The sequence below is a fragment of the Pelmatolapia mariae genome, linkage group LG7, assembly GCF_036321145.2.
Source record: "Pelmatolapia mariae isolate MD_Pm_ZW linkage group LG7, Pm_UMD_F_2, whole genome shotgun sequence".
In the NCBI taxonomy this organism is placed as follows: domain Eukaryota; kingdom Metazoa; phylum Chordata; class Actinopteri; order Cichliformes; family Cichlidae; genus Pelmatolapia; species Pelmatolapia mariae.
Genome location: NC_086233.1, coordinates 50,473,203 through 50,498,616, shown reverse-complemented (window position 1 = coordinate 50,498,616; position 25,414 = coordinate 50,473,203). Strand labels below are relative to the sequence as shown.

Below are 25,414 nucleotides of genomic sequence, written 5' to 3'. Positions count from 1 at the left end.
ACACACACACACACACATTCCTACTTACATATAGAAGTTCGCACATATACATACAATGCCTTGTCTTAGGACCATGTGGGCGTTGCTTTGCTGTGTGAACTGTTTCTCAATAAAAGGCAGCAGGAGGAGGCATTCGTCGGGGTCATTTTCGTGTTAGACACAGACGATACCTCCCTTGCAAGTGAAAACGATCGATCGCTGTTGCCTTGTTTTTCTTTCACGGGATTAAGTCCTGGATACAGCGGGGTCTGAGTTTAGACCCAACAAGTTATTTGTGCCGTGTTCATGCATACCCAGCAGAGGGTATGCATTATGTACAAGCAGCTAAATACACTGGTCTACTTTGCTGGCTCCTAATATATGAAAAGAAAAAGCTGTAAATTCTTTGTAATTGCTTTAGTTTATTCTAAAGAAGAACAAAACAAAACAAAAAGACAAAACATACAAACCCCGAAGCTCCTAAACAGACACTAAACATAGGTTGAACTATTTCGGACTTCAGTTTTTCTTAAGTATTCATCATTATTATTCACATAATTTCCTTATGGATTATTAAGGTATTCTGGTTATTTTAGTAACCTATTCAAAAGTGATACTAATTTGCATTGCAGAGGTGTGTTGCTATATTTGATTGATTTACAAATTAAAACACAAATCTTAAAATGCTTCTTCACTTATTTTTTCATGTTTACTTCCTATTAAATCATTGTAACTAGTCTACAGTTTATTCACTCATCTGCATGCAGTGAAGCCATTAAATATAAGAAGCTGAAAATATTGTGTCTGTATTCAGAAAAAAATTGTATATAAACGTAGAATACTTTTTTTTAAAGTCTGAAAACAAAAAGCATTCATGTTTCCAACTAAATAAGTGGACTGGCTGTGGTAAAAATAGCAAGGTAAAGCATGTCTTTGGTATGTTGTCAAAGCAGAATTCAAAGTAATGGAAACTCTGGCTCTCTCATAATTCTAGCGTCTTTTCCATGCTGTATAATTGCTTTGAAATAAACACCAACTGTATCACTCAAGCTTAACAATCTGTAACTCAATCACATCTATGTGGCCAGCAATCTTCACTCACATCCAAGCAGATGAGCGACATTATTACTGAATTCTTTTTTGTTTCATTCTTATACTTACTAATACTGTAACAGCTTATTTTTTTCACCCCTACCACTTTTCAAATACTCCATGTGTTTAGTGATTTTAATGAAAGCGTGTTCATATACGTTATCTATATCTAGAGTCCAGAAGCACATCTCCACTGTTTCCTATTTTTACTTATTACTGCTTCACCAAGAACTTTTTATTTCTAAATTTCACCCTGCCAACTTTATTGTATTTTTTTTTTTTTAAAAAAAGCCCAGCTGGCTATACTTTAATGTTATTGCGGAGAACAAGACAATATATTTAGGGTTTTTGTGATGTAAACACAAATTAAATGTTTAGATTTTGGTTTAGTAGAAAAAAGAAGATGGAAGAGATGAGGCATGAACTGAGCTGCAATTTTTTTTATTTTGATCAGTAGATAAATACTCAAGCTACAATAGCAATTACTTTGTAAGATGTGAAATTATTTTTAAGACAATATGGGAAGAAACATTTGTATGTCACATCTGTGAAGAGACAGACTGTTTCATCACAGCAGTGTGAAGCTTCTCTTCCTGCGAACATGATGTCCAGCAGCACTGGTGCAGTCCGTCTTGGTACACCCACACTGCTCCACATACATGTATGTGTAGGGGACCGTGTCTCCATTCAGGCAGACCAGGTCAGCAGTGCGATTGCTGAAGTTTATCTCCTTACAGCATGAGCAGGAATGCTCCATCGCTGCTGCTGCTTCAGAGTACCTAAAGCAGGGGACAGGATTATTAATATACTCAAAGTGTAAAGTAACACTTTTTGTAACTTTCCAGGGAAATATGAGATAATAGTAAAGGTATCCTTACATGGTGTAAGTGTTGCAGGATCCTTCACAATATGGCATCTCTACGTCCTGGGCAGACTGACAACCATTGACTGTAATATGGGTTTTCATGGACATTAACTTGCATCCCTTCTCCTTCTCCTCACCTTTTACAAAAAAAAAGATGTTGAGTTAGTTTCTTTTATTTCTATTTAATGTAAATCTATCCATCCATTCTGTTCCGCTTATCCAGATGTCATAGGCTGAAAGGCACGTACATCTTGGACAGGTCAACACTCTGTCATAGGGTAACTCAGACACACAACCATTCACACTTAAATTCACACCTATGGGGAATTTAGAATCAACAGTTAACCTAACTCCACTAACTGCATGTCTTTGGACTATTGGAGGAAGGTGGAGTACCCAGAGAGAACCCGTGCAGATATGAGGAGAACATGCAAAGTCCACACAGAAAGACCCTGGATAGCTGGTGGATTCATCTTCCTGTTGTGTTCGGGTCAAATCTGACGAATTTACGAATTAAAACACTAATAAATATTGGGTTTTACATCTGATTGCCTCAAGGCATTATGACATCCTCCACACTATTAACTTGAACATATAAAAGTAATGAGCACCTCTTTCATCGAATTTTGAGTGTTTAAATCAACTTCGTCACACCAAATGACCAAATGAAAGACCCACTGAGCGACCTACTGAACGACCCACTGTATGGCCCACTGAATTACCCACTGAACTGAATTTGGTGGTGAAAAAATTCAGTTATGTTAATTTAAGAGCTGTTAAAACTGACCAGGAGGACTAAGGGGGTGCGGGTGCACACAACTGGAGGGTTCAATTAAAGTCCCTTCATGATGTGAGGCAACAATGTTATCCACCATGCCACTGTGCTGCCCCTGATTAAAATGTTATATATCAAAATGTTATACTCACAAATTTTGCAACAGCCATTTGCTGCAGTTTGAATTGTGTCCTAACAAGGGAAATATACAACATTAACAAAATTTGTTTCATTTCATTTCAGACAGATACAGTCAATCAATCAAGATTAATTTTTAAAAGCATACTTACAGGTTGGCAGTTGCTCTCTTGGAATGGTGGGCAGACAGTCTGTGAATGGCTTGCTGTTAAAGTCTCACCATTCTTGACACAGGTGTAATGTTCACACTTATTCTCTGGTGGTGACCAGGTTTCTCCTTGCTAGAAAGCAGTGAGATAGATGTATACACAAATCCACACAAACTTAGTAGTATTTATTTAAACACACAAATAAGCACTTATTGGTGGTTTGGCTTAGATGAATTAACACATGAAGTTACAACCAGCTTACAGTCAAAAGGTGTTTGGTTCCATTAATGTTGACAACACAGTGTTTCTGTACACACTTCCCGCAGCATTCATCTGAATCACTTTCCACATATTCATATCCCTGTGAGACACCAAGAGCGACGTTAGTTTGTGAAGCCCAATCTAGCAAGTGACACACTAAAGCCATCAAAGGAAAACAAACAGGGATGTATGGTGTAAGTGAAGATGACGGCTTTATTGTCTCTTACCAGTTCACAGTGTTCTTTGCATTGTTGAAACACACAAATTATTTTTAATAGACCAGATTTGGGGTCAATCTCATTGGCACAGGTACAATCCTGACATGCAATCACAGGAACTGAAGAACCAGGCTGACAAATAAAGAGAAAAGGTCATACATAATTATTCCATCATTAAAGGTAAAAAGGTGAGAAATGACAAATCATCTGCTTCTTATTTACCTGATATTCAGTTTCTCTGTGTACACAAACTCTTTTAGGTTCTAGGAAAGAGTTAGACAAAGATGAGCTGAATTGCATGAAAGTACACACACAGATAGATAGATAGATAGATAGATAGATAGATAGATAGATAGATAGATTCAAACTGTTTGAATGAGATTACCACATGTATGTTCTGCACAGCATTTTCCAGCAGGGACACTGACAACTGGCTTATATCCAATTGGACAGTTCATATTGGTGACTGGGCAGGTGTTAGGTTGACATTCTGCAGAGATGATGGCACAGTGAGATACTACCAAAATCAAATAACATTCTGGAAACATTTAAAGTGCTTTGATACTATATGTCTTACGGCAAACATAGGTAGAACAGCAGGGGTCTGATGGACTGGTCTGGTTGACAAGGACAAACCCAGGAGCAGAGCAGTTTGTAGTGGCTGATGGTGGAGGGCACACTTTAGGCTTGCAAGTCACAGTCTTCGTAGATTCTTCACAGATGCAGTCCTGGCATTTGTACTCAAATCTTTCATTGAACTGAAAGAATAAACCACAACTTATATTATTTTCTCCTGTAAGTAAACAATAAAGAATAGAATTTCTGGTAAAAAAAAAAAAAAAAAAGAGGAAGAAGAAGATCACCTCACGAGGAATGCCCTCAGGATCAAGACATCCTGTTGGAAAATAAAAAAGTCACTAAAACTATATCATATACTTAGGTCAGTAGTAGTAAACTGAAAATATTACAAAAAATAATTACCACATTTTTCAACACATATTCCAGACTCCTGGTTGAAGAGTTTCATTCCATCAGGACAAAAGCAGCCCTCAGTAGTGTAGTTCATAGTTGGTCCACTTGGACTGTAAAATAAGTTACATTGGAACAGCAGTTAAATTCATTCAGTTAAGTTGATAGACAGTATCACTTTTACTTATTGCCACTGTAAACATTTATATTTTGCCACATTTTGTTATTTTCATAGTGCCTAGAAATGTTTTTGCATAGTTTTGCAAAAACTTACTCGTCTTCACAGGTTGGCTGTTCTGCAGGACCACAAGGCTTGTAAACTTTGCCTAATGGGCATTCACCAGCTGATGATGAAGAAAAGAACTTTATTGTTTTGTGCTTTGATTTTTATATACATGCTGACAAAGTGTCACTTGTGATTCCAACCATTTCAAAACATTTACAAAATGATGAGGGGTTGCTTACTGCACAGTGTGGTGTGGTTCCTCCAGTAAATGCAAACTCCAGCCTGAGCACAGGCTGCAGCATAAGTCTGTAAACTTGTGCACTCCACTGTTGGATTTGAAACGTGACAGCTATCAAAAACACAACCTCTGTAGAAATTTTCTGGAGAGACAAATGGATGGCACTCTGCAAAGAGACTGTTTTAACAAAAGACACAAAAATTAATTTATTTTGTTTTAAGTGCAAACTGTTAATAGTACAGGAATAAACTTTTGGGACAGATCAGATCATGCTTACCTAGTTTTAAGTAGGTCACACATGGAGTCTGGTTTGCATGGAGCTAAGGTAGGTGGTGGTTCAGGTGCACTGGTAGGTAGTGCGGGTGGTGTTGGGCAGTTGGGCTGGTAAAGATCTTCAACAGGCCAATAGTCAGCCATCACTGCACAGCTTTCCACCAGCTTACCTCCAGGCAACATGCAGTCATCAGCCTGATTATTGTTGCACGTTCCTGACAATAGTAATTAAACAGTTAATATTGCAGTACAACCTCAAAGTAAGGGTTAAGAAATATGACCATTTTAGTGAACGTTCTCACCACAATGTCCCTGTGTGTTTTTGCCAAAGTACTGGAATGGAAGGGTTACACTGAAGCCAGTTATTCCAAATGTAATAACCACTTTTAGACGAGGAATCTCTAAAATCAGGTTAATGCCTGAATTCATGATCTTAACACCTTGTTGAGAATAAGGTAGGTTCAAACTTTCTCCATTTTTCAGTGCCTACAAAAGAATAATTGCACCATATGTAAAAATATACTATAAAATAATCTATCTTGGTTATTTTGCAGAAAAATACAATAAAATATTGGCAATCATATATGCATAAATTTACCTCCAACTGTGCAGCTCCAATAAGATTATGATTAATGAGTGTGATGACTTGTGATACATATGATACTGTTATCGATCGAGGACAAGAAACATCTTCAGTTGGATCACAAAAGACATTGTCAATATAAATCTCCAGGTTATGTATCGGTAAGATCTCTTTCATCAAAACATAAGTACAGTTTCCTTGATAACTGTAGTAAAGTCCATCAAATGTGATGTAATGTGGATCTCCCCACCCTTCACATACACCTGAAAAGAAAGAAAAAAAATTTAATGGAGGGGAAAAAACATGAATGGAACAAATGTTTTTTACTCACAAAATAACTTACAGTCGCAAGTATAATATTGACAGCAGTAGTACTCGTCAAATACCAGAACTGGTTTCTTTCCATTGGTGCAAGTTATGTTTTCAAGAGGTGGACATTCATATGGAATAATTTCTATTGTGTTGTTCTCTATGCATCTGGCCATGGTGCAGTTGCACAAATAGAAGGTCTCATTTTGCTTGAAGAAAATAGCACAAACAAAAATAGTAAAGGTATTTTAAGATGTTTTTTTTGCCAAACACCTATGAGTTCATTAAGCTATAACCTATAAGTTAATTACTGGAAAAGTGAAAAAGGTTAAAATCTCATTAAATACAAAGTTATTTAAAAATTTTTTATGTTTAATGGGTCTTACTGAGACACCCCAATCAGGACAGTCTGGTAGATGAGGAGGAGGAGATGTAGTTGTAGTAGGAGGTGTGGCTGTAGATGTTGTAGTAGGAGGTGTAGTTGTGGTAGTCGGAGGTGTTGGTGTAGTTGTAGTAGGAGGACTGGTTGTAGTAGTTGTAGTAGGAGGTGTAGTTGTGGTAGTCGGAGGTGTTGGTGTAGTTGTAGTAGGAGGAGTAGTTGTAGTTGTAGGAGGTGTAGTTGTAGTTGTTGTAGTAGGAGGTGTAGTTGTGGTAGTCGGAGGTGTTGGTGTAGTTGTAGTAGGAGGAGTGGTTGTAGTTGTAGGAGGTGTAGTTGTAGTAGGAGGAGTAGTTGTAGTTGTAGGAGGTGTCGTTGTAGTTGTTGTAGTAGGAGGTGTAGTTGTGGTAGTCGGAGGAGTGGTTGTAGTTGTAGGAGGTGTAGTTGTTGTAGTGCGAGGTGTAGTTGTGGTAGTCGGAGGTGTTGGTGTAGTTGTAGTAGGAGGAGTAGTTGTAGTTGTAGGAGGTGTAGTTGTAGTTGTTGTAGTAGGAGGTGTAGTTGTGGTAGTCGGAGGTGTTGGTGTAGTTGTAGTAGGAGGAGTGGTTGTAGTTGTAGGAGGTGTAGTTGTAGTAGGAGGAGTAGTTGTAGTTGTAGGAGGTGTAGTTGTAATTGTTGTAGTAGGAGGTGTAGTTGTGGTAGTTGGAGGAGTGGTTGTAGTTGTAGGAGGTGTAGTTGTGGTAGTCGGAGGTGTTGGTGTAGTTGTAGTAGGAGGAGTGGTTGTAGTTGTAGGAGGTGTAGTTGTAGTAGGAGGAGTGGATGTAGTTGTAGGAGGTGTCGTTGTAGTTGTTGTAGTAGTAGGTGTAGTTGTAGTAGTCGGAGGAGTGGTTGTAGTTGTAGGAGGTGTAGTTGTTGTAGTGCGAGGTGTAGTTGTGGTAGTCGGAGGTGTTGGTGTAGTTGTAGTAGGAGGAGTAGTTGTAGTTGTAGGAGGTGTAGTTGTAGTTGTTGTAGTAGGAGGTGTAGTTGTGGTAGTCGGAGGTGTTGGTGTAGTTGTAGTAGGAGGAGTGGTTGTAGTTGTAGGAGGTGTAGTTGTAGTTGTTGTAGTAGGAGGTGTAGTTGTGGTAGTCGGAGGAGTGGTTGTAGTTGTAGGAGGTGTAGTTGTTGTAGTGCGAGGTGTAGTTGTGGTAGTCGGAGGTGTTGGTGTAGTTGTAGTAGGAGGAGTAGTTGTAGTTGTAGGAGGTGTAGTTGTAGTTGTTGTAGTAGGAGGTGTAGTTGTGGTAGTCGGAGGTGTTGGTGTAGTTGTAGTAGGAGGAGTGGTTGTAGTTGTAGGAGGTGTAGTTGTAGTAGGAGGAGTAGTTGTAGTTGTAGGAGGTGTAGTTGTAATTGTTGTAGTTGGAGGTGTAGTTGTGGTAGTTGGAGGAGTGGTTGTAGTTGTAGGAGGTGTAGTTGTGGTAGTCGGAGGTGTTGGTGTAGTTGTAGTAGGAGGAGTGGTTGTAGTTGTAGGAGGTGTAGTTGTAGTAGGAGGAGTGGTTGTAGTTGTAGGAGGTGTCGTTGTAGTTGTTGTAGTAGTAGGTGTAGTTGTGGTAGTCGGAGGAGTGGTTGTAGTTGTAGGAGGTGTAGTTGTTGTAGTGCGAGGTGTAGTTGTGGTAGTCGGAGGTGTTGGTGTAGTTGTAGTAGGAGGAGTGGTTGTAGTTGTAGGAGGTGTAGTTGTAGTAGGAGGAGTAGTTGTAGTTGTACGAGGTGTTGTTGTAGTTGTTGTAGTAGGAGGTGTAGTTGTGGTAGTCAGAGGAGTGGTTGTAGTTGTAGGAGGTGTAGTTGTTGTAGTGCGAGGTGTAGTTGTGGTAGTCGGAGGTGTTGGTGTAGTTGTAGTAGGAGGAGTAGTTGTAGTTGTAGGAGGTGTAGTTGTAGTTGTTGTAGTAGGAGGTGTAGTTGTGGTAGTCGGAGGTGTTGGTGTAGTTGTAGGAGGTGTAGTTGTAGTAGGAGGAGTAGTTGTAGTTGTAGGAGGTGTAGTTGTAATTGTTGTAGTAGGAGGTGTAGTTGTGGTAGTTGGAGGAGTGGTTGTAGTTGTAGTAGGAGGAGTGGTTGTAGTTGTAGGAGGTGTAGTTGTAGTAGGAGGAGTAGTTGTAGTTGTAGGAGGTGTAGTTGTAGTAGGAGGAGTGGTTGTAGTTGTAGGAGGTGTAGTTGTAGTAGTCGGAGGTGAGGTTGTAGTTGTTGTAGTAGGAGGTGTAGTTGTGGTAGTTGGAGGTGTTGGTGTAGTTGTAGTAGTAGGAGTAGTTGTAGTTGTAGGAGGTGTAGTTGTAGTTGTAGGAGGTGTAATTGTAGTTGTTGTAGTAGGAGGAGTGGTTGTAGTTGTAGGAGGTGTAGTTGTTGTAGTGAGAGGTGTAGTTGTTGTTGTCGGACGTGTTTGTGTAGTTGTAGTAGGAGGTGTTGGTGTAGTTGTAGTAGGAGGACTGGTTGTAGTAGTTGTAGTAGGAGGTGTAGTTGTGGTAGTCGGAGGTGTTGGTGTAGTTGTAGTAGGAGGAGTGGTTGTAGTTGTAGGAGGTGTAGTTGTAGTTGTTGTAGTAGGAGGTGTAGTTGTGGTAGTCGGAGGTGTTGGTGTAGTTGTAGTAGGAGGAGTGGTTGTAGTTGTAGGAGGTGTAGTTGTAGTAGGAGGAGTAGTTGTAGTTGTAAGAGGTGTAGTTGTAGTTGTTGTAGTAGGAGGAGTGGTTGTAGTTGTAGGAGGTGTAGTTGTTGTAGTGGGAGGTGTAGTGGTGGTAGTCGGAGGTGTTGGTGTAGTTGTAGTAGGAGGAGTAGTTGTAGGAGGTGTAGTTGTAGTTGTTGTAGTAGGAGGAGTGGTTGTAGTTGTAGGAGGTGTAGTTGTGGTAGTCGGAGGTGTAGTTGTGGTAGTTGTAGTATGAGAAGTAGCTGTAGTTGTAGGAGGTGTGGTTGTAGTTGTTGTAGTAGGAGGTGTAGTTGTGGTTGTTGTAGTAGGAGGTGTAGTTGTGGTAGTCGGAGGTGTAGTTGTAGTAGGAGGAGTGGTTGTAGTTGTAGGAGGAGTAGTTGTTGTAGTGGGAGGTGTAGTTGTGGTAGTTGGAGGTGTTGGTGTAGTTGTAGTAGGAGAAGTAGTTGTAGTTGTAGGAGGTGTGGTTGTAGTTGTTGTAGTAGGAGGTGCAGTTGTGGTAGTCGGAGGTGTGGTTGTAGTAGTTGTAGTAGGAGGTGTAGTTGTGGTAGTCGGAGGTGTAGTTGTAGTAGGAGGAGTGGTTGTAGTTGTAGGAGGTGTAGTTGTTGTAGTGGGAGGTGTAGTTGTGGTAGTCGGAGGCGTTGGTGTAGTTTTAGTAGGAGGTGTAGTTGTAGTTGTAGGGGGTGTAGTTGTAGTTGTTGTAGTAGGAGGAGTGGTTACAGTAGTAGGAGGTGAAGTTGTTGTTGTGGGAGGTGTAGTTGTGGTAGTCGGAGGTGTTGGTGTAGTTGTAGTAGGAGGAGTGGTTGTAGTTGTAGGAGGTGTGGTTGTAGTTGTTGTAGTAGGAGGTGTAGTTGTGGTTGTTGTAGTAGGAGGTGTTGTTGTTGTAGGAGGAGTAGTTGTAGTTGTAGGAGGTGTAGTTGTTGTAGTGGGAGGTGTAGTTGTGGTAGTCGGAGGCGTTGGTGTAGTTGTAGTAGGAGGTGTAGTTGTAGTTGTAGGGGGTGTAGTTGTAGTTGTTGTAGTAGGAGGAGTGGTTGTAGTAGTAGGAGGTGTAGTTGTAGTTGTAGGAGGTGTAGTTGTAGTTGTTGTAGTAGGAGGAGTGGTTGTAGTAGTAGGAGGTGTAGTTGTTGTAGTGGGAGGTGTTGGTGTAGTTGTAGTAGGAGGTGTAGTTGTTGTAGTGGGAGGTGTTGGTGTAGTTGTAGTAGGAGGTGTAGTTGTAGTTGTAGGAGGTGTGGTTGTAGTTGTAGGAGGTGTGGTTGTAGTTGTTGTAGTAGGAGGTGTAGTTGTGGTTGTTGTAGTAGGAGGTGTTGTTGTTGTAGGAGGAGTAGTTGTAGTTGTAGGAGGTGTAGTCGTAGTTGTTGTAGTAGGAGGTGTAGTTGTGGTAGTTGGAGGCGTTGGTGTAGTTGTAGTAGGAGGAGTGGTTGTTGTAGTAGGAGGTGTAGTCGTTGTTGTTGTAGGAGGAGTGGTTGTTGTTGTAGGAGGTGTAGTCGTAGTTGTTGTAGTAGGAGGTGTAGTTGTGGTAGTTGGAGGCGTTGGTGTAGTTGTAGTAGGAGGAGTGGTTGTAGTTGTAGGAGGTGTAGTCGTTGTTGTTGTAGGAGGAGTGGTTGTTGTTGTAGGAGGTGTAGTTGTAGTTGTTGTAGTAGGAGGTGTTGGTGTAGTTGTTGTAGGAGGAGTGGTTGTTGTTGTAGGAGGAGTAGTCGTTGTTGTTGTAGGAGGAGTGGTTGTTGTTGTAGGAGGTGTAGTCGTAGTTGTTGTAGTAGGAGGTGTTGGTGTAGTTGTAGTAGGAGGAGTGGTTGTTGTAGTAGGAGGTGTAGTCGTTGTTGTTGTAGGAGGAGTGGTTGTTGTTGTAGGAGGTGTAGTCGTAGTTGTTGTAGTAGGAGGTGTAGTTGTGGTAGTTGGAGGCGTTGGTGTAGTTGTAGTAGGAGGAGTGGTTGTAGTTGTAGTAGGTGTAGTCGTTGTTGTTGTAGGAGGAGTGGTTGTTGTTGTAGGAGGTGTAGTTGTAGTTGTTGTAGTAGGAGGTGTTGGTGTAGTTGTTGTAGGAGGAGTGGTTGTTGTAGTAGGAGGTGTAGTCGTTGTTGTTGTAGGAGGAGTGGTTGTTGTTGTAGGAGGTGTAGTTGTAGTTGTTGTAGTAGGAGGTGTAGTTGTAGTTGTTGTAGTAGGAGGTGTTGGTGTAGTTGTTGTAGGAGGAGTAGTTGTAGTTGTAGGAGGTGTAGTCGTAGTTGTTGTAGTTGGAGGCGTTGGTGTAGTTGTAGTAGGAGGAGTGGTTGTTGTTGTAGGAGGTGTAGTCGTTGTTGTAGTAGGAGGAGTAGTTGTAGTTGTAGGAGGTGTAGTCATAGTTGTTGTAGTAGGAGGTGTCGTTGTAGTTGTTGTAGGAGGACTGGTTGTAGTAGTGGTAGTTGGAGGTGTTGATGTAGTCGTGGTACTAGGAGATGTGGTTGTTGAACATATCTTACAACAATATACCCTTATTTCATAGTCATAGCACTTTCTTGGAGGTCTGGTCTGATCCTCTCCTCTACATATTAAACCAGTGTCCTGATCACAACTAACAACTTGGCCAGTTTCAGTCACAAAGTCATCAAAGGTTTTGTCCGGGTATAGTACCGCTCTACACTCAATGTCTTGAATATCTTGACATATTTGAAGACCGCTATCTGTGATGTTTTTGTATGTTTCCCAATCACTTTTGTCCGTTGGATCATCCACATCATACCAGTCTGACCACGCACATGTGGTACTTGGAATGCAAGTAGTCGATGAGATTGTGGTTGTACTTGTGGTAGTCGGAGGTGTAGGTGTAGTTGTAGTAAGAGGAGTAGTTGTAGGTGTAGTCGTAGTTGTTGTAGTAGGAGGTGTAGTTGTGGTAGTTGGAGGTGTGGCTGTAGTTGTAGTTGTAGGAGGTGTAGTCGTAGTTGTTGTAGTAGGAGGTGTAGTTGTGGTAGTTGGAGGTGTTGGTGTAGTTGTAGTAGGAGGAGTGGTTGTAGTTGTAGGAGGTGTAGTCGTAGTTGTTGTAGTAGGAGGTGTTGGTGTAGTTGTAGTAGGAGGAGTGGTTGTTGTTGTAGGAGGTGTAGTCGTTGTTGTTGTAGGAGGAGTGGTTGTTGTTGTAGGAGGTGTAGTCGTAGTTGTTGTAGTTGGAGGTGTAGTTGTGGTAGTTGGAGGTGTTGGTGTAGTTGTAGTAGGAGGAGTGGTTGTTGTTGTAGGAGGTGTAGTCGTTGTTGTTGTAGGAGGAGTGGTTGTTGTTGTAGGAGGTGTAGTCGTAGTTGTTGTAGTAGGAGGTGTTGGTGTAGTTGTTGTAGGAGGAGTGGTTGTTGTAGTAGGAGGAGTAGTTGTAGTTGTAGTTGTAGGAGGTGTAGTTGTAGTTGTTGTAGTAGGAGGTGTAGTTGTGGTAGTTGGAGGTGTTGGTGTAGTTGTTGTAGGAGGAGTGGTTGTTGTTGTAGGAGGAGTAGTTGTAGTTGTAGGAGGTGTAGTCATAGTTGTTGTAGTAGGAGGTGTGGTTGTGGTAGTTGGAGGCGTTGGTGTAGTTGTAGTTGGAGGCGTTGGTGTAGTTGTAGTAGGAGGAGTGGTTGTTGTTGTAGGAGCTGTAGTCGTTGTTGTTGTAGGAGGAGTGGTTGTTGTTGTAGGAGGAGTAGTTGTAGTTGTAGGAGGTGTAGTCGTAGTTGTTGTAGTAGGAGGTGTAGTTGTTGTAGTAGGAGGTGTTGGTGTAGTTGTTGTAGGAGGAGTGGTTGTTGTTGTAGGAGGAGTAGTTGTAGTTGTAGGAGGTGTAGTTGTAGTTGTTGTAGTAGGAGGTGTTGGTGTAGTTGTTGTAGGAGGAGTGGTTGTTGTAGGAGGAGTAGTTGTAGTTGTAGGAGGTGTAGTTGTAGTTGTTGTAGTAGGAGGTGTTGGTGTAGTTGTTGTAGGAGGAGTGGTTGTTGTAGGAGGAGTAGTTGTAGTTGTAGGAGGTGTAGTCGTTGTTGTTGTAGTAGGAGGTGTAGTTGTGGTAGTTGGAGGTGTGGCTGTAGTTGTAGTTGTGGTAGTATAAGGTGTTGTTGTGGTTGTAGTAGGAGGAGCGGTTGTAGTTGTAGGAGGTGTTGGTGTAGTTGTTGTAGTAGGTGTAGTTGTGGTAGTTGGAGGCATGGTTGTAGTTGTAGTTGGAGGTGTTGTTGTAGTTGGCTCACATACATCCACACATATTTTGTTTTTTTCATCAAATATGGGCTTATCTTTTGGGCATACAGGGTAACAGCCTGTACAAAAGGATATCACATAATAATCTTAATTAATATTTCTGAATGGCACATTTATCTGATTCAAGGTAATACAAACTGACACGACTAAACCTCCTACCTTCCAGGGTGGGTATCGGATTCAAACATACACCTTCTGGATTCAAACAGGTCTTGTAGCACGGAGAGTGGCAAGGGTGATAGTGCCACACGCATTCCGTTGGGCCGTTGTAGTAATCACAATAGACAGCTTGGGGAAAAGGATACAAATTATAACATTTACTTAGATGATTGAAATGTTGATTGAAATATATGAAATTTTAATTTGTAATGTGAATGCAGTTCAAACTCCACTCTCACATTAAAATTTAATAAGGTTATTGAACATATTTTGGAATTTCTGTCTGATTGCACTAAAATAAAAAGATGGCAATGAGATTAATTATTTGATTTTGGAAATAAGTAACCCTGACTTTAATATACACTGAGTTTAAATTGAAGTGAATGTGTTACATATGCAAGTGTTATAAACTGATGCAAATATTGTCTGCAGTATATGTGATGTTAGATTACATAAGTAATAAGTCTTTACTTATTGCAGATGCAAAATGTGTTTCCTTTCACTTTTCCACATATTATTTTTGTTGTGATTATCGTTAATCACATTTGACCTACACTCAGTATTTAAGAATGATCCCACTACAATTGCATATCCTTTTCAATAGAGCCCAACTTGTTATATTACAGGTTTTTTTTAAGCTAACACAAACCAAACACCGACTCTGGAACAATCACTTTGCCACATCCATTTTCTTTTGCATTTAACACTTAAAAATGTGTTGTCTGATGTAATATGCTTTTTTGGAGAGGGGGGCAGATTAATAATCTCAAAAACAACAAAATAATCTATTTATCAAATTTAATACATACATTTTATAAAGATACACACAGTTTAAACTGTTTAATTAATGGTCTGACTATGTTTGTAAAAATTAGAAAATTCAGTTACAGATGCTTTATAAACTTGCAAAAGCACGTGTCCACTTTGGTCCTTATTGGTTATTGAGTGTAGCTTGATACAGAAAAGGTCTAGTTTATTAATTAATAATAATAAAGTAAAAAATACAAAAAATGATGGGGTATGTTTACTGAGCAGATTGATATATAGATCTCTGTAGTTGCAAACACCAGGCTCACAAGAATTTAAAGCCTCAAAGACAAAGTCATGTGTCAGAAAAGGTGGGGGAAAAAACAAACTGTTACTCACGACAGATCTCTGGAGTTCTCCATGCAATGCAAACATCATGCTCATTGCAAGCCTGAGCATAAGCTGCAACTGCTGTGCAGAAACATTCACAGTCTCCTCCAGTGTTGCAGGCACATGAGTCTTTTACGCAGTTTTCATAAAATGGAACAGGGCTAACCTGTACAGTGGTGCAAATTTGATGATGATTTTTTTAGAGCATTGTTTTATGTTTGCATGAATGTGTAGAAATTATTAATGATCATTACCTTGTGGCGGCATTCTCTAAATGTGTCTCCAATTATGATGATGCTACACATCATTTTTGCCCACTGATGTCGACCGGGTGTTAATGCGCACGGATCAATGTTCGCCTCCACATCTGGACAAGAGCTAGACACTTTCCAGCTGTTTGCAAACTCAAGTGAATTGCTCACCACCAGCTGACCCTGGGTGGTGTAGTCATTCTGTCCATCACCATCGAAATTGCCACACAGGCCACACACCTCTCCCTGTGCAGTTAAACAAAAGAGTCAATTGAGCAATGTGAGATCTTAATAAATACAATTTAGTACTTTACATTTATCATATATTTCATCAATATATTAGGCTCCTCTAGGAATTGCCTTTCTTTTTTAGAAATGATTCTGTGTATTTTTTCAATATGTGGTATTAAAAGCACAAGTATGTGGTTAGACAAAAAGGGCACACTACATTAAAATAGCAAAACTTTAATGCAAGAATTTAATGTAACAGTTACTGTGACTCACGCTGTGCGTTGGTTCAAGCAGGATCCGAACAGCTGTTTTGCGATCCCACATCACTGCCACACCGATCTCAGATTCTACAACCACATACAAGCCAACATTCCTTATCTTGTACTCGATCTGAGGTCCATGTCCCAGATCTTCCACTTCAAATCTTCCCCTTGAGAGTTTGATTTCCTTTCCCTGTAATGAAGGAAAGGAAATTTCTGTTGGTTCAATTGCAATGCTGAAAATATATTTACTTAGATTTGCTATTGTTGGCATAAGAAAGCTTTGATATTGTTTGTAAGTGATCTTACCCCCAGTTGAATTCTGACTTTTTTAGAGCAGGTGGTGCCCGTAGAACCACAAGGTACATTTTCAGTGATAACTCCAAAGCTGTTGTGCACTGTTTTATTGCCACAGTTGTTCTGTTTAAAAAAAAAGAAGAAAAAAAAAAGGTTAAACTTTTCGTTTTTTGGGGGCTAAAGTAGACGATAACAGTAACAGGATTATGCACTTACATGTTATACATTGACTAACTGCCTTTGAATCTTTATGTAATGACTTTTGGAGACACAGTGTAGGTAATTCTTAACTGTGTCTGAAATCTTTGCGGTTAGAAAATTTTTTTTTCCTTATTCCTGATCCAGATATTATTTACAATATAAGGCATTTGCTCCTTGCATTTTCACCTATGACTTCTAAGTAAGTAATTGTATTTGGTAAACAAAATATACAGTGTGAATGGCATGTAACTTTTTTTTACAAAGGAAATTAGAGTTGCATAACTGACTTTACTCCTAATTGTTCAGAGTTTATTTTTATGAGAAACTTTGGATGAGGACATGACAAGGTCAATTCAGGTGACAGTTGTGCTTTGGATGATTTTGGCATACATTATTTACCTTTACAGCAATATAGCCACACTGTCCCTGAAATGCATATGTTTTCTGATCAAATGTAGTGTAGTGACCACTTCCATAAATAATGCAAGGTCCTGGGCATTTTTTCTGTGAGCATGTCCATTTTCCACTTTGGCAGGTACTAAATGTATCAAAAAAAAGTAAATACAGTACAATTTGAATACTGTGAGAAAAACATGCCATATATATCACATACTGTTTATTACTCTGCAATAATTAATTAGAAAATAATTAAAAAATAAAATAAGATCCTACCAAGTGTTGCACTGGTTTGGTATTCGTGTTCCAGAGGCATAGAGATGGCCATCATGCTTGCATGGACAGTCACTTTCTTTCACACAGAAACCTTTACCATCATCAAGGAGGCCACTGGGACACCGACAACCAGATTCACACTCTGTGGCATCCTGGGAGGATAGAAAGACAACATTGATAAAAAAAATAAAATAAAATAAAAAATTGAAATAATATTTATTAGATATTGTTTTTTCAGACTTGGAGGTGCATCAAAAACAACTCACACAATCATCATTGTCCAGATTTAAACAAGTTCGAGCACACTGCACTCCAACAACTCCTGCGCTTGCAGTGGAGCAGTTGAAGTATTCTTTAGGAGAAGGACAAGCTGTAGAAACTGTAGGGAAAAGTACAAATTGCTTTAATATACTGTATATTGTCTTAACAAAACTCTCTCATTGAAGAAGAAAAAAAAACTGACTTGACATGCGGGTTCTCCCAGAATGGCAATGAAGAACTCCGTTGGTGCATACACTAGAAAAAGGGACCAAAATATAAAAGGTTTTTGTAAATCCATCATTCTACATGTATTACTGTCCTGCTTAATTCTTAGTTTAGGATGTTTCATTTGAAATCCTGAAGTGACTCACCAGTGCTCGTTGTTGATGCTGATGGACTTGCCTGACTTTACGTAGACTTCATTATGGTAACAGGGACACTTTGCCACTGGGACACAGATGCCATTGTCATCTAGGTAGTGACCCTCAGCGCAGGAACAGCCATCCACAGGCAAGAAATCAGAGGTGCAGCTCTGCTGCTTTAAGCTCAATGATCTGCAAGTCAGCTGGCATCTCTGATGTTTGTAAGAGAAGGTCTGAGATTCTGGGCAGTTCTTCGTGTATTTGTCTGTTTTACAGAAAATATGACAATGATTACCTCATAGTTCTGGACTAATAAAAAAGATCATGCTCATCAAACTTCATTACTGAGCTGTTTCAGATACCCTTACCGCACACATTCTCTCTCCAGTCTGTCAAGAACACTCCCTTTGATGCACAAGCTCTGGTATAGGAGGAGAAAACAGCACACAGGCAGTCCTCGCTCTTCTCACAGTTACAGCTAGCATAAGTACATCGCTGCAGAAAACAGTGAACACATTTTTATTGTATTACAGTCCCACTGTATTTAGTTAAAGACACACAGATAGATTTTGTTGTACCTTGTAGTAAATCTCAGGATCCACAACAGAATGGCAATCTGCAAAGGTACTATTTGGCTGTCGTAGCAAGCTGCACCAGTGATTGGCATACTTTTCTATAAGTAGATGAGTAAAAATGTCATTTCTTGCTTATATTTCTTGCTTGTTTATATATGCTGCAATTAGTGCCTGGAAAATCAGTTTCAAGCAAATGATAGCAATTACAGAAATAAACTTCCATCCATCCATCCATTCTCTTCCACTTGTCCTTGTCAGGGTCGCGGGGTGGGTGGGAGGCAGGGTAAACCCTGGACACACCGTGGACACGTTGCCAGTGTGTCACAGAGCTAACACATAGAGGATAGACAACCATTCACACTCACATCCACACCTATGACCAATTTATAGTTACTAATTAATCCAAACCCACTAAATAAATAGATGGAGTTCAGAAAAAACATAAACGTAGACAATAAAATAAGGAATAAGAAATAAACTTGATGGACAAAAAAACTTTCCAGTTTACCATTTTCCACGCTGAAAGAACAAGGGTCATCGAGTCTGTCTTCTCTGTCTTGGCATACATGGCTAGCCTTCCAGGAGTTACTAAAAGCTGCTGCACTTCCCTCCACAATTCCCTGACGAGTGTTCATGTCATCAGACAGGACCATGTTGTAGTTCCCACATAAACCTAAAAATTACAGATTCTTAATGAAGAAATTATCATGAAATGCAAATAAGAATGCTAAAGAAAAAAGTATGTGAAACCAAAATATTTTCAGTGGCTTGCTAGTTGGGTGGTATTCAGAGTGTGACAATCCTGAGATCATCCCTGGTCACATAAAACACAATTTCTCTATTATGTTCTTTGGCTACCTCAGTGTCTACTTTTCACTGAACCTTCAAGATAGCCTTTTTATTTTGGCATACCAGTTAACTGCCCACACCATCTTAGCTGGTTCCTTTTCATCTGAAGAAGATAACAGTCTATTACGAGCGCCCTCATTATTTTTTAAATTTCTCGCCGTAGCTCTAAGAGTGGGCGAGGCCATTTATTACAACCTTTTAGCCAAAAGGTTGTAATAAGGTTGTTGGCAGTGTTTAATTAAAAAAAAAACAACAACATATGAATCACTGAAGTCAACATAATCTGCTGGTGTTTCATTTGTTTAAGCTGCAAATGGCAAAGTTTGTTTCGAAATGCACAGATACATCAAAATCATGTAATCATCTTCAACAGACAGCATTCTTTAAGTCTTGCAATAAATAGTTACTTAATAAATGCATATTAGCCCTCATGATATAATGCTTTAAGACTAATGTAAAACTTACCGCGTGTCTTTTCTCTGTAGCTCTGCTCCAGGCTGACATAGACTTGCATGAGAGGCACATGTTGGATCTGAATTTGCAAACCAAAACTGGTCTGGAAGATGATGTGAAAGGACGAAGCATGGAATATACTGATATCCCCTGTGAATGAAGAGATACACAAAAATCAGTTTGGCTAAGTTCTTACGTCTCAGCATAAATGAAAGTAACATCTTAAATCGAAAGTTCCTTATTTTCTGACCAACCTGAGAAGTACGGCAAATTGATACTCTGCATATTCTGCTTTACTGCGCCATCAGCAGTGAATGTTAACACCTGAATAAAAACAGAATTGATCATTAGAATGTTGCAGCTGTCAGTATCTATTTAAAGCACGAGCCCGGTATTAAACTCACATTGTTTCTGTCATTGTTCAGCAGGATTTTGATGGTCTTCAGACAGGTGTCATACTCTTGGTGTGCACATGGTACCAGTTTGACCAGAATAGTAAACTTAGGGCTTGCATCATCCTGAAATACGCATAATGTAAGCAAAAGAAAAAAAATGTAGCCTAATCCAATATTTTTTTACTTACATGTTCCCAACACAGTATTGTCTAAAATTTGACTGTACAAAGCTAAGGCTCATTTACCTTTCTTTCCACCTTGGCCAGGGTGTAGTAACAGTCTCCGTGGAAGGTGAAGTCTTTCCCATCAAAGGTGGTTAAATGTGAACCTTCTTCAACCGCACATGTAGAAGGTGTTGAAAGACTTTCACAAGCCCATCTACCCTCAAAACATGTGCTGAAAAAACAAAGAAATAAATTCATTAATTAAGAAAACAAAATATGCAGACACATTGTAAAAAATTACATTCTGGTAGCATTATGAACATTACCATTCCTCTCGCTCCTGTCTGTAAACTTCACCAGATTCATAGATTTTTCCATGCTTGCACTGGCATTCAGACTGAGCAATACACCCCCTCATGGAAATGTCATCGAACACGGTTCCTGAAATGGAAAGTTGGTGTTTGATGATAAAGTCCGATAAAAAAGGAAAGTTTTAACAGGTGTGTAGAAAGAAATTTGACATGAGCACTAACCAGGAGGACAGAAGCAGCCGTCCATTTTGTGGTCCTCACAGAATGAGCTTGTGTCTTGATGCGTGCAGGTATCCACACAAGGGGATCCACTCTCTTCATAAACCATGTTCAATGGACACTGTTTGGCTGTGAAGAAGTGAAGAATTTACACAGTGTTTAAACATCAACTTGTTGAAGTTTTTCACTTGAGTGTAACAATAGCAGATTTTTTCTGTGCACTTATTTTACTTCTGACATTTGCCAAATTTCAACATATAGTTGGCTCAGGTGATTTCAGTGTTTTGGTAGTCTCTCTACACCTTAATATATAAAATACAAAAATAAAAACCAAACAGAAAGAGAAAAGAACATTTTACCGCAGAACTCAGAAGTCCTCCAGTTGGGAGGCTCCCCTCCTGCATGGGAACACTGTCGAGAGAACTCAGAGAGTGTGCTGCAGACACAAAAGTCATCTGAATGGTTGGTACAGCCACACATGTCCTGCACACAGGCCTGAATGTAAGGCTCAGGGTCAATCAGTTTGGTGCAGGAGTTCCAGGTTTCTGTATGCAGCATCTCTTCACAGGTGTTTTGCTAAAACGACAGTAAACACATGCACAATTAGTTAATGCAAACAAATAAAAACCATCAGATCTCTTTCGTTAAACCTGGCTAAAGTAGGTAACAAAACTCACAAACTCTTTGCATGACTCTGGCACATTCATAACTTCCTGTGACACATCTTCCTCTTCATATGGGTCCTCACAATCATCATTTGGACGATGGACTTTATGTATGTTGCCAAACTCAATGGGGCTGATTTTGCGACCTTTTGCATACAATTACATTAGTAGGGACACGCAATAGCCAGCATATTATAGATTTTAAAAAGTAATAAATGATGAACAGCTTTTACCATCAAGGAGGAACTCATTGTAGACTGAAACACCGTTAAAATCTCCACAAAGTCCACAAGTGCGGTTAGTGTAATCATTATCAATTTCCACCTTAAACACGGAGTAAAGGGTTAGAAAAAGTTTTAGAAACCAGACATGACATGTTAAAGATTTTAAAATATCTAAAATGACAAAATGAAATGAAATGAATGCATCAAAGTTGCCACATTTAAGGACTTTAACCACTGTAACTATTGTTGTAGTGAACCAGGTAATCGGCAATTCAACTCGAGGACAATGTATTTATTTAAATGTCACACAGACAAATATATAAAATAAGTATTTCTGGAGGTTGGGTTGTTAGTCATTAATAAAAGAAATGTGTTTAAAATAATGTCCTATTGGATCTGTCTGTTTTAAGGATTTACCATGACTGCATCATCAAGGTTCCACATGACAATGATGCCAACTTTGGACTGGAGCTTGATGTAGACTGCATTTCTTTCCACTTGTACTCCGGCCTGGTAATGTGGAAGTTTGACGCTGAAGAAAGAAGAAAGATAATATCTTTTTAACAATTATAATTCATTTATATCTATAATTAACATTATATAAGAAGCATCTCTGTACTGAATTAAGTCTTTTGCGTTATAAATCACTCTGTGTACTTCAACTGTTCACTCATATTGCCATACTTAAAAGTACTGTCTGGAAGTCTGGGTTAATGTAAAAAAAACTTAAATTCAGTCATTATCTAAACTTCAGGAAAAAGCAACCAGGATCATTATTCAAGCTGGATTCAGCGACCACACTAACATTTTATTTTTGGAGTCAACAAATCTTTAAATTCATGGAACTCATAAAATATAAATCTTTAACAACAGTTCAAACTTTTTGCATTTCCGTTTGTCTACTAAAATTGTGGAACAGTTTTCCAGTGGACCTACAGCAATGTTCAAGCATTTTTCAGTTCAAAAATATTTTTCGAAACCTGCTTTTGAAGAATGTGAAATTAATGAAACTGATGACTGATAATAATAATAATGATGATAATTTATACGTTATTGATCCCCATGGGGAAATTCCTATCTGCATTTAACTCTTTCACTCAAATGATGTTAATTTATTGTGTTTTTTATGAGTGTATACAAGTGCTGAGGGGAAGTGTGGGTAATGATGAACATGGTCAATCAATCAATCAATCAATGAATCAGAGATTAATAAGCATGTGGATATTTCTTCCTACTACATTTCAGACTTGATGATTTAGTGGTTAATTTATGTCATTAGGAATGTGTGTATATATTGGTTTAATATATCTGAGATAAAAGATTATCATAGTCATCATAATTCTATTAGAGTTCCCTTTTTTTTTTTTAACTTACGGCAGGTCGTTCACAGTGACCACATCCTTGCTAAGGTGAAATGCAAAATCGCTGATGGTGACCACCACATAACTGACTGTCGGGTTTCCATTGTTTTCCTTCCTCTTCATGTGCACAGAGAACTCTGGGAAGGTGTCATGGCAGTCGGAGACCAGGTTGTATTCACACATGCCAGGAAACTGGTACACATCACCATCAAATGTCTTGAAGTGCTCCCTGCCCCATGTGCTACAGATGCTGCTCACATGGTTGCGGACTGGAGAAACATTCACATAAATAAAAGATGAATATTGGTGGAAGTATTATAAATGTTGTGTTCATATATGCATAAATGAAGAAGAAAAATTTATTTAAATAATTGAGGTTTAAAAGCAGACCAAAATTATTTGAGCCTTACCCAGTCCAGCTTGGATCTCAGTGACATGGGCTATAGTCAAAGCAAGGAAGCACAACCCCACCGAACTCACCCTCATTGTTGCCACTGTGGACTTGCTGTTCCCTGAGTGGGTAATGTAGAGAGTGGTTCTTGACAACCTTTTATATTGAGATCAGACCTTTTTTTTTCTCACAGCTTCTTCCTGCGTAAGACGTGAAGATTTATTGCCAGTCATGGCAAACATGTGCTGGATGGCTGTCCAACACCCTTCACAAATCCCATATAACTTATTATTACATCCTTTCTCTTGATTGAACAAGTATGTTTGCACTTGAATATATCTTCATTTCAAGACAACAGAGGCAGCAATGAAACAGTTTTATTGACAGCATGCTCCTCCGTTCTAAATTTATTCATAAGAATCCAATAATTATAATTTATTAAAAACAGAAATGAAAAGGGGAAAATGAGACACTGGGATGTCAAATTTCTTACAAACCTGCCAAGGAAGTAAAGATCTCATGAGTGACTATGACCATGCAGGTATCACCTAACATAATAACATAACATGAAACCTACGTGAGATGCTTTAAGCAAAGCTTATGCCAACTTGTCTACCATCTGCTTTACATTTGATAAGATCATTGACAAACATCCTGCAATACTCGGGAGCTTATTCATGTCAAGGCTTTCATATTTTACTCAAAAGCCATAAATCAGCAGTGTTTGATTCCTTCAGCTTTATCTCTAGCAGCTCATTCTTGGGAATGTTGCAAATTCACAAGCAGAAAGGAACTTTAAACAGAGGAAAGAAAAGTCTCAATTTGATCGGGGATGTTTTACACATTACATACACATTTGACCAATGCACATCTTTAACTAATTTTCATCAGTTTACTCATATATCCCTGTAGGGCTGCATTCTCAGCCCCCTACTGTATGCCCTATATATCTATGACTGAACACCAACCCAACCAATGTCATCGTTAAGTATACCAATGTCACCACCGCTATTGGGCTCATCTCTGATGAAGATGAGACAGCGTACAGGGCAGAGGTTGAGAATTGATAACCTGAAACTGAACCTCCCTCATACAAAAGAACTCAGATATTAGTACTTTAGGTTTGGGACCCATCAGAAGGCCCATCAGCGGCCACACTTCCTCCACATCCAGAGGAAGAAAAAACTCGACCTGAAGCTGCTGCTATCCTTCTACCGCTCCTCAGTGGAGAGCGGGTTCTCCTACTGCCTGGATGTTTTCTATTCAGGGACCACGAAAAATCATTCGCTGTACTTTTCCACCACTGAAGGGCATCGCCAGATCGTCCTGTCTCAGGAAAATCAGACCTATCACAGGTGACCCCTTGCACCCCGCCTGCTTGACCCGCTGTCCTCTGGTCGGCGCCTCAGGTCAATCAGGTCCCACACCTCCAAATGCATAAACTTCTTCCCCTGAGCCAGTGTCATGGTCCTGGGTCGTGTGACCCAGTGCTTTGAGTTTCCTTGTATTTTGATATTGATTGTGTATGTTTAGTTCTTTTGGTAGTAGCTTCAAGGTTACTTAGTTTACTTCTTTGTTTATTAGATCCCTTTATGTCATCAACCCTGTGTTAAGTATTCCCTGCTGGTTTGTGTCATGTCTGTCTCTCCATATTTCCTGTTTTATGTTGAAATGTCTTGTGTTTCTTTGTACAATGTGTTTAGTTTTACTCTCACCTGTGATGTCATTATGTTTCATTCTAGTCAGCTGTTTCCTCATGTGTCTCCACTTTCTCTGATCACCTCATGTGTGTATTTAGTCTTTGTGTTGTCAATCAATCTTTGTCAGGATGTCTATTTTCCTCCATGCTCGTCACAGCATTCATAGTGTCAGAGCTTTCATATTGTCTCATAGCTTCACAGTTCTTTCATAGTTATCTTGTTTTAGTTTTCCTAGTTTAGCTTACAAGGTTAGTTGTCATTCCTCTTTCGCCCTTGCTTTTGTTTTTTACCCCTGTCATCAGCCCTAATAAAGTGTCGCCTTTTGTTTGAATTCAAGTCCGTTCTCCTGTATCTGCATTTTGGGTCCATAAGATACCGGCTGCTCAGCCGTGACTTTTGGACTGTCAACAAACACTATCCCCCCACACCCCATCCCTGTCCACCCACCCACCAATCTAAGCCATGATCTGAGGAACCCTTATCACTCAGGCCACTCACACATGGACTATACTCAGACCAAGTCCAATGCACTACTTTCAAGCACTTTGCAACCTATCCTCTATTATGCGTTTTCCTCTTATTTGTTTATAATCCTCTTGTTTGATATTTATTCTTGCTGCAATACTATTTATATCTTTAGTCGATGCACAGATGGTGTGGAACACCCACAATTTTATTGTGCATGTGCAATAACAATAAAAATCTATTTTATTTTATTTTGTTCTATATGTCTAAAAATGTTTGAAATTCCCCTCCGCGAATTGCTACCTTGTCATGGTGGAGGGGTTTGTGTGTCCCAGGGATCCCAGGGGCTATGTTGTCCGGGGGCTTTTGCCCCCTGGTAGGGTCTCCCATGGCAAACTGGTTCTGGGTGAGGGACCAGACAAAGAGCAATTCAGAAGACCCTTATGAGAATATCACAGAGGGAACAATTTACCCTGCCTGGGATAGGGTTACTGGGGCCTCGCTCTGAAGGCCCCTGAGACTCTGTCTCAGTCTGGAGTTTCC

General features: G+C 39.7%; 1 protein-coding gene across 1 annotated transcript; it reads right to left on the bottom strand.

The window, feature by feature from the left end:
- Positions 1-1,639: 1,639 nt before the first annotated feature.
- On the bottom strand, positions 1,640-22,801 carry LOC134631813 (mucin-2-like). The gene is given in 45 exon segments (XM_065471494.1): positions 1,640-1,850; positions 1,950-2,073; positions 2,864-2,903; positions 3,002-3,130; positions 3,261-3,359; positions 3,487-3,609; positions 3,700-3,740; positions 3,863-3,967; positions 4,055-4,235; positions 4,341-4,372; positions 4,459-4,559; positions 4,721-4,790; positions 4,912-5,087; positions 5,188-5,398; positions 5,486-5,669; positions 5,782-6,029; positions 6,110-6,284; positions 6,462-12,257; positions 12,259-12,381; positions 13,254-13,327; positions 13,428-13,556; positions 14,574-14,730; positions 14,819-15,061; positions 15,320-15,499; positions 15,616-15,726; positions 16,204-16,342; positions 16,477-16,628; positions 16,743-16,846; positions 16,940-16,992; positions 17,109-17,364; positions 17,468-17,594; positions 17,678-17,772; positions 18,183-18,347; positions 18,989-19,126; positions 19,231-19,300; positions 19,381-19,494; positions 19,617-19,767; positions 19,862-19,976; positions 20,069-20,194; positions 20,425-20,641; positions 20,743-20,876; positions 20,964-21,054; positions 21,372-21,486; positions 22,329-22,584; positions 22,726-22,801. Coding segments are annotated over 45 exon segments (11,757 nt in total).
- Between the last annotated feature and the right edge of the window lie 2,613 nt (positions 22,802-25,414).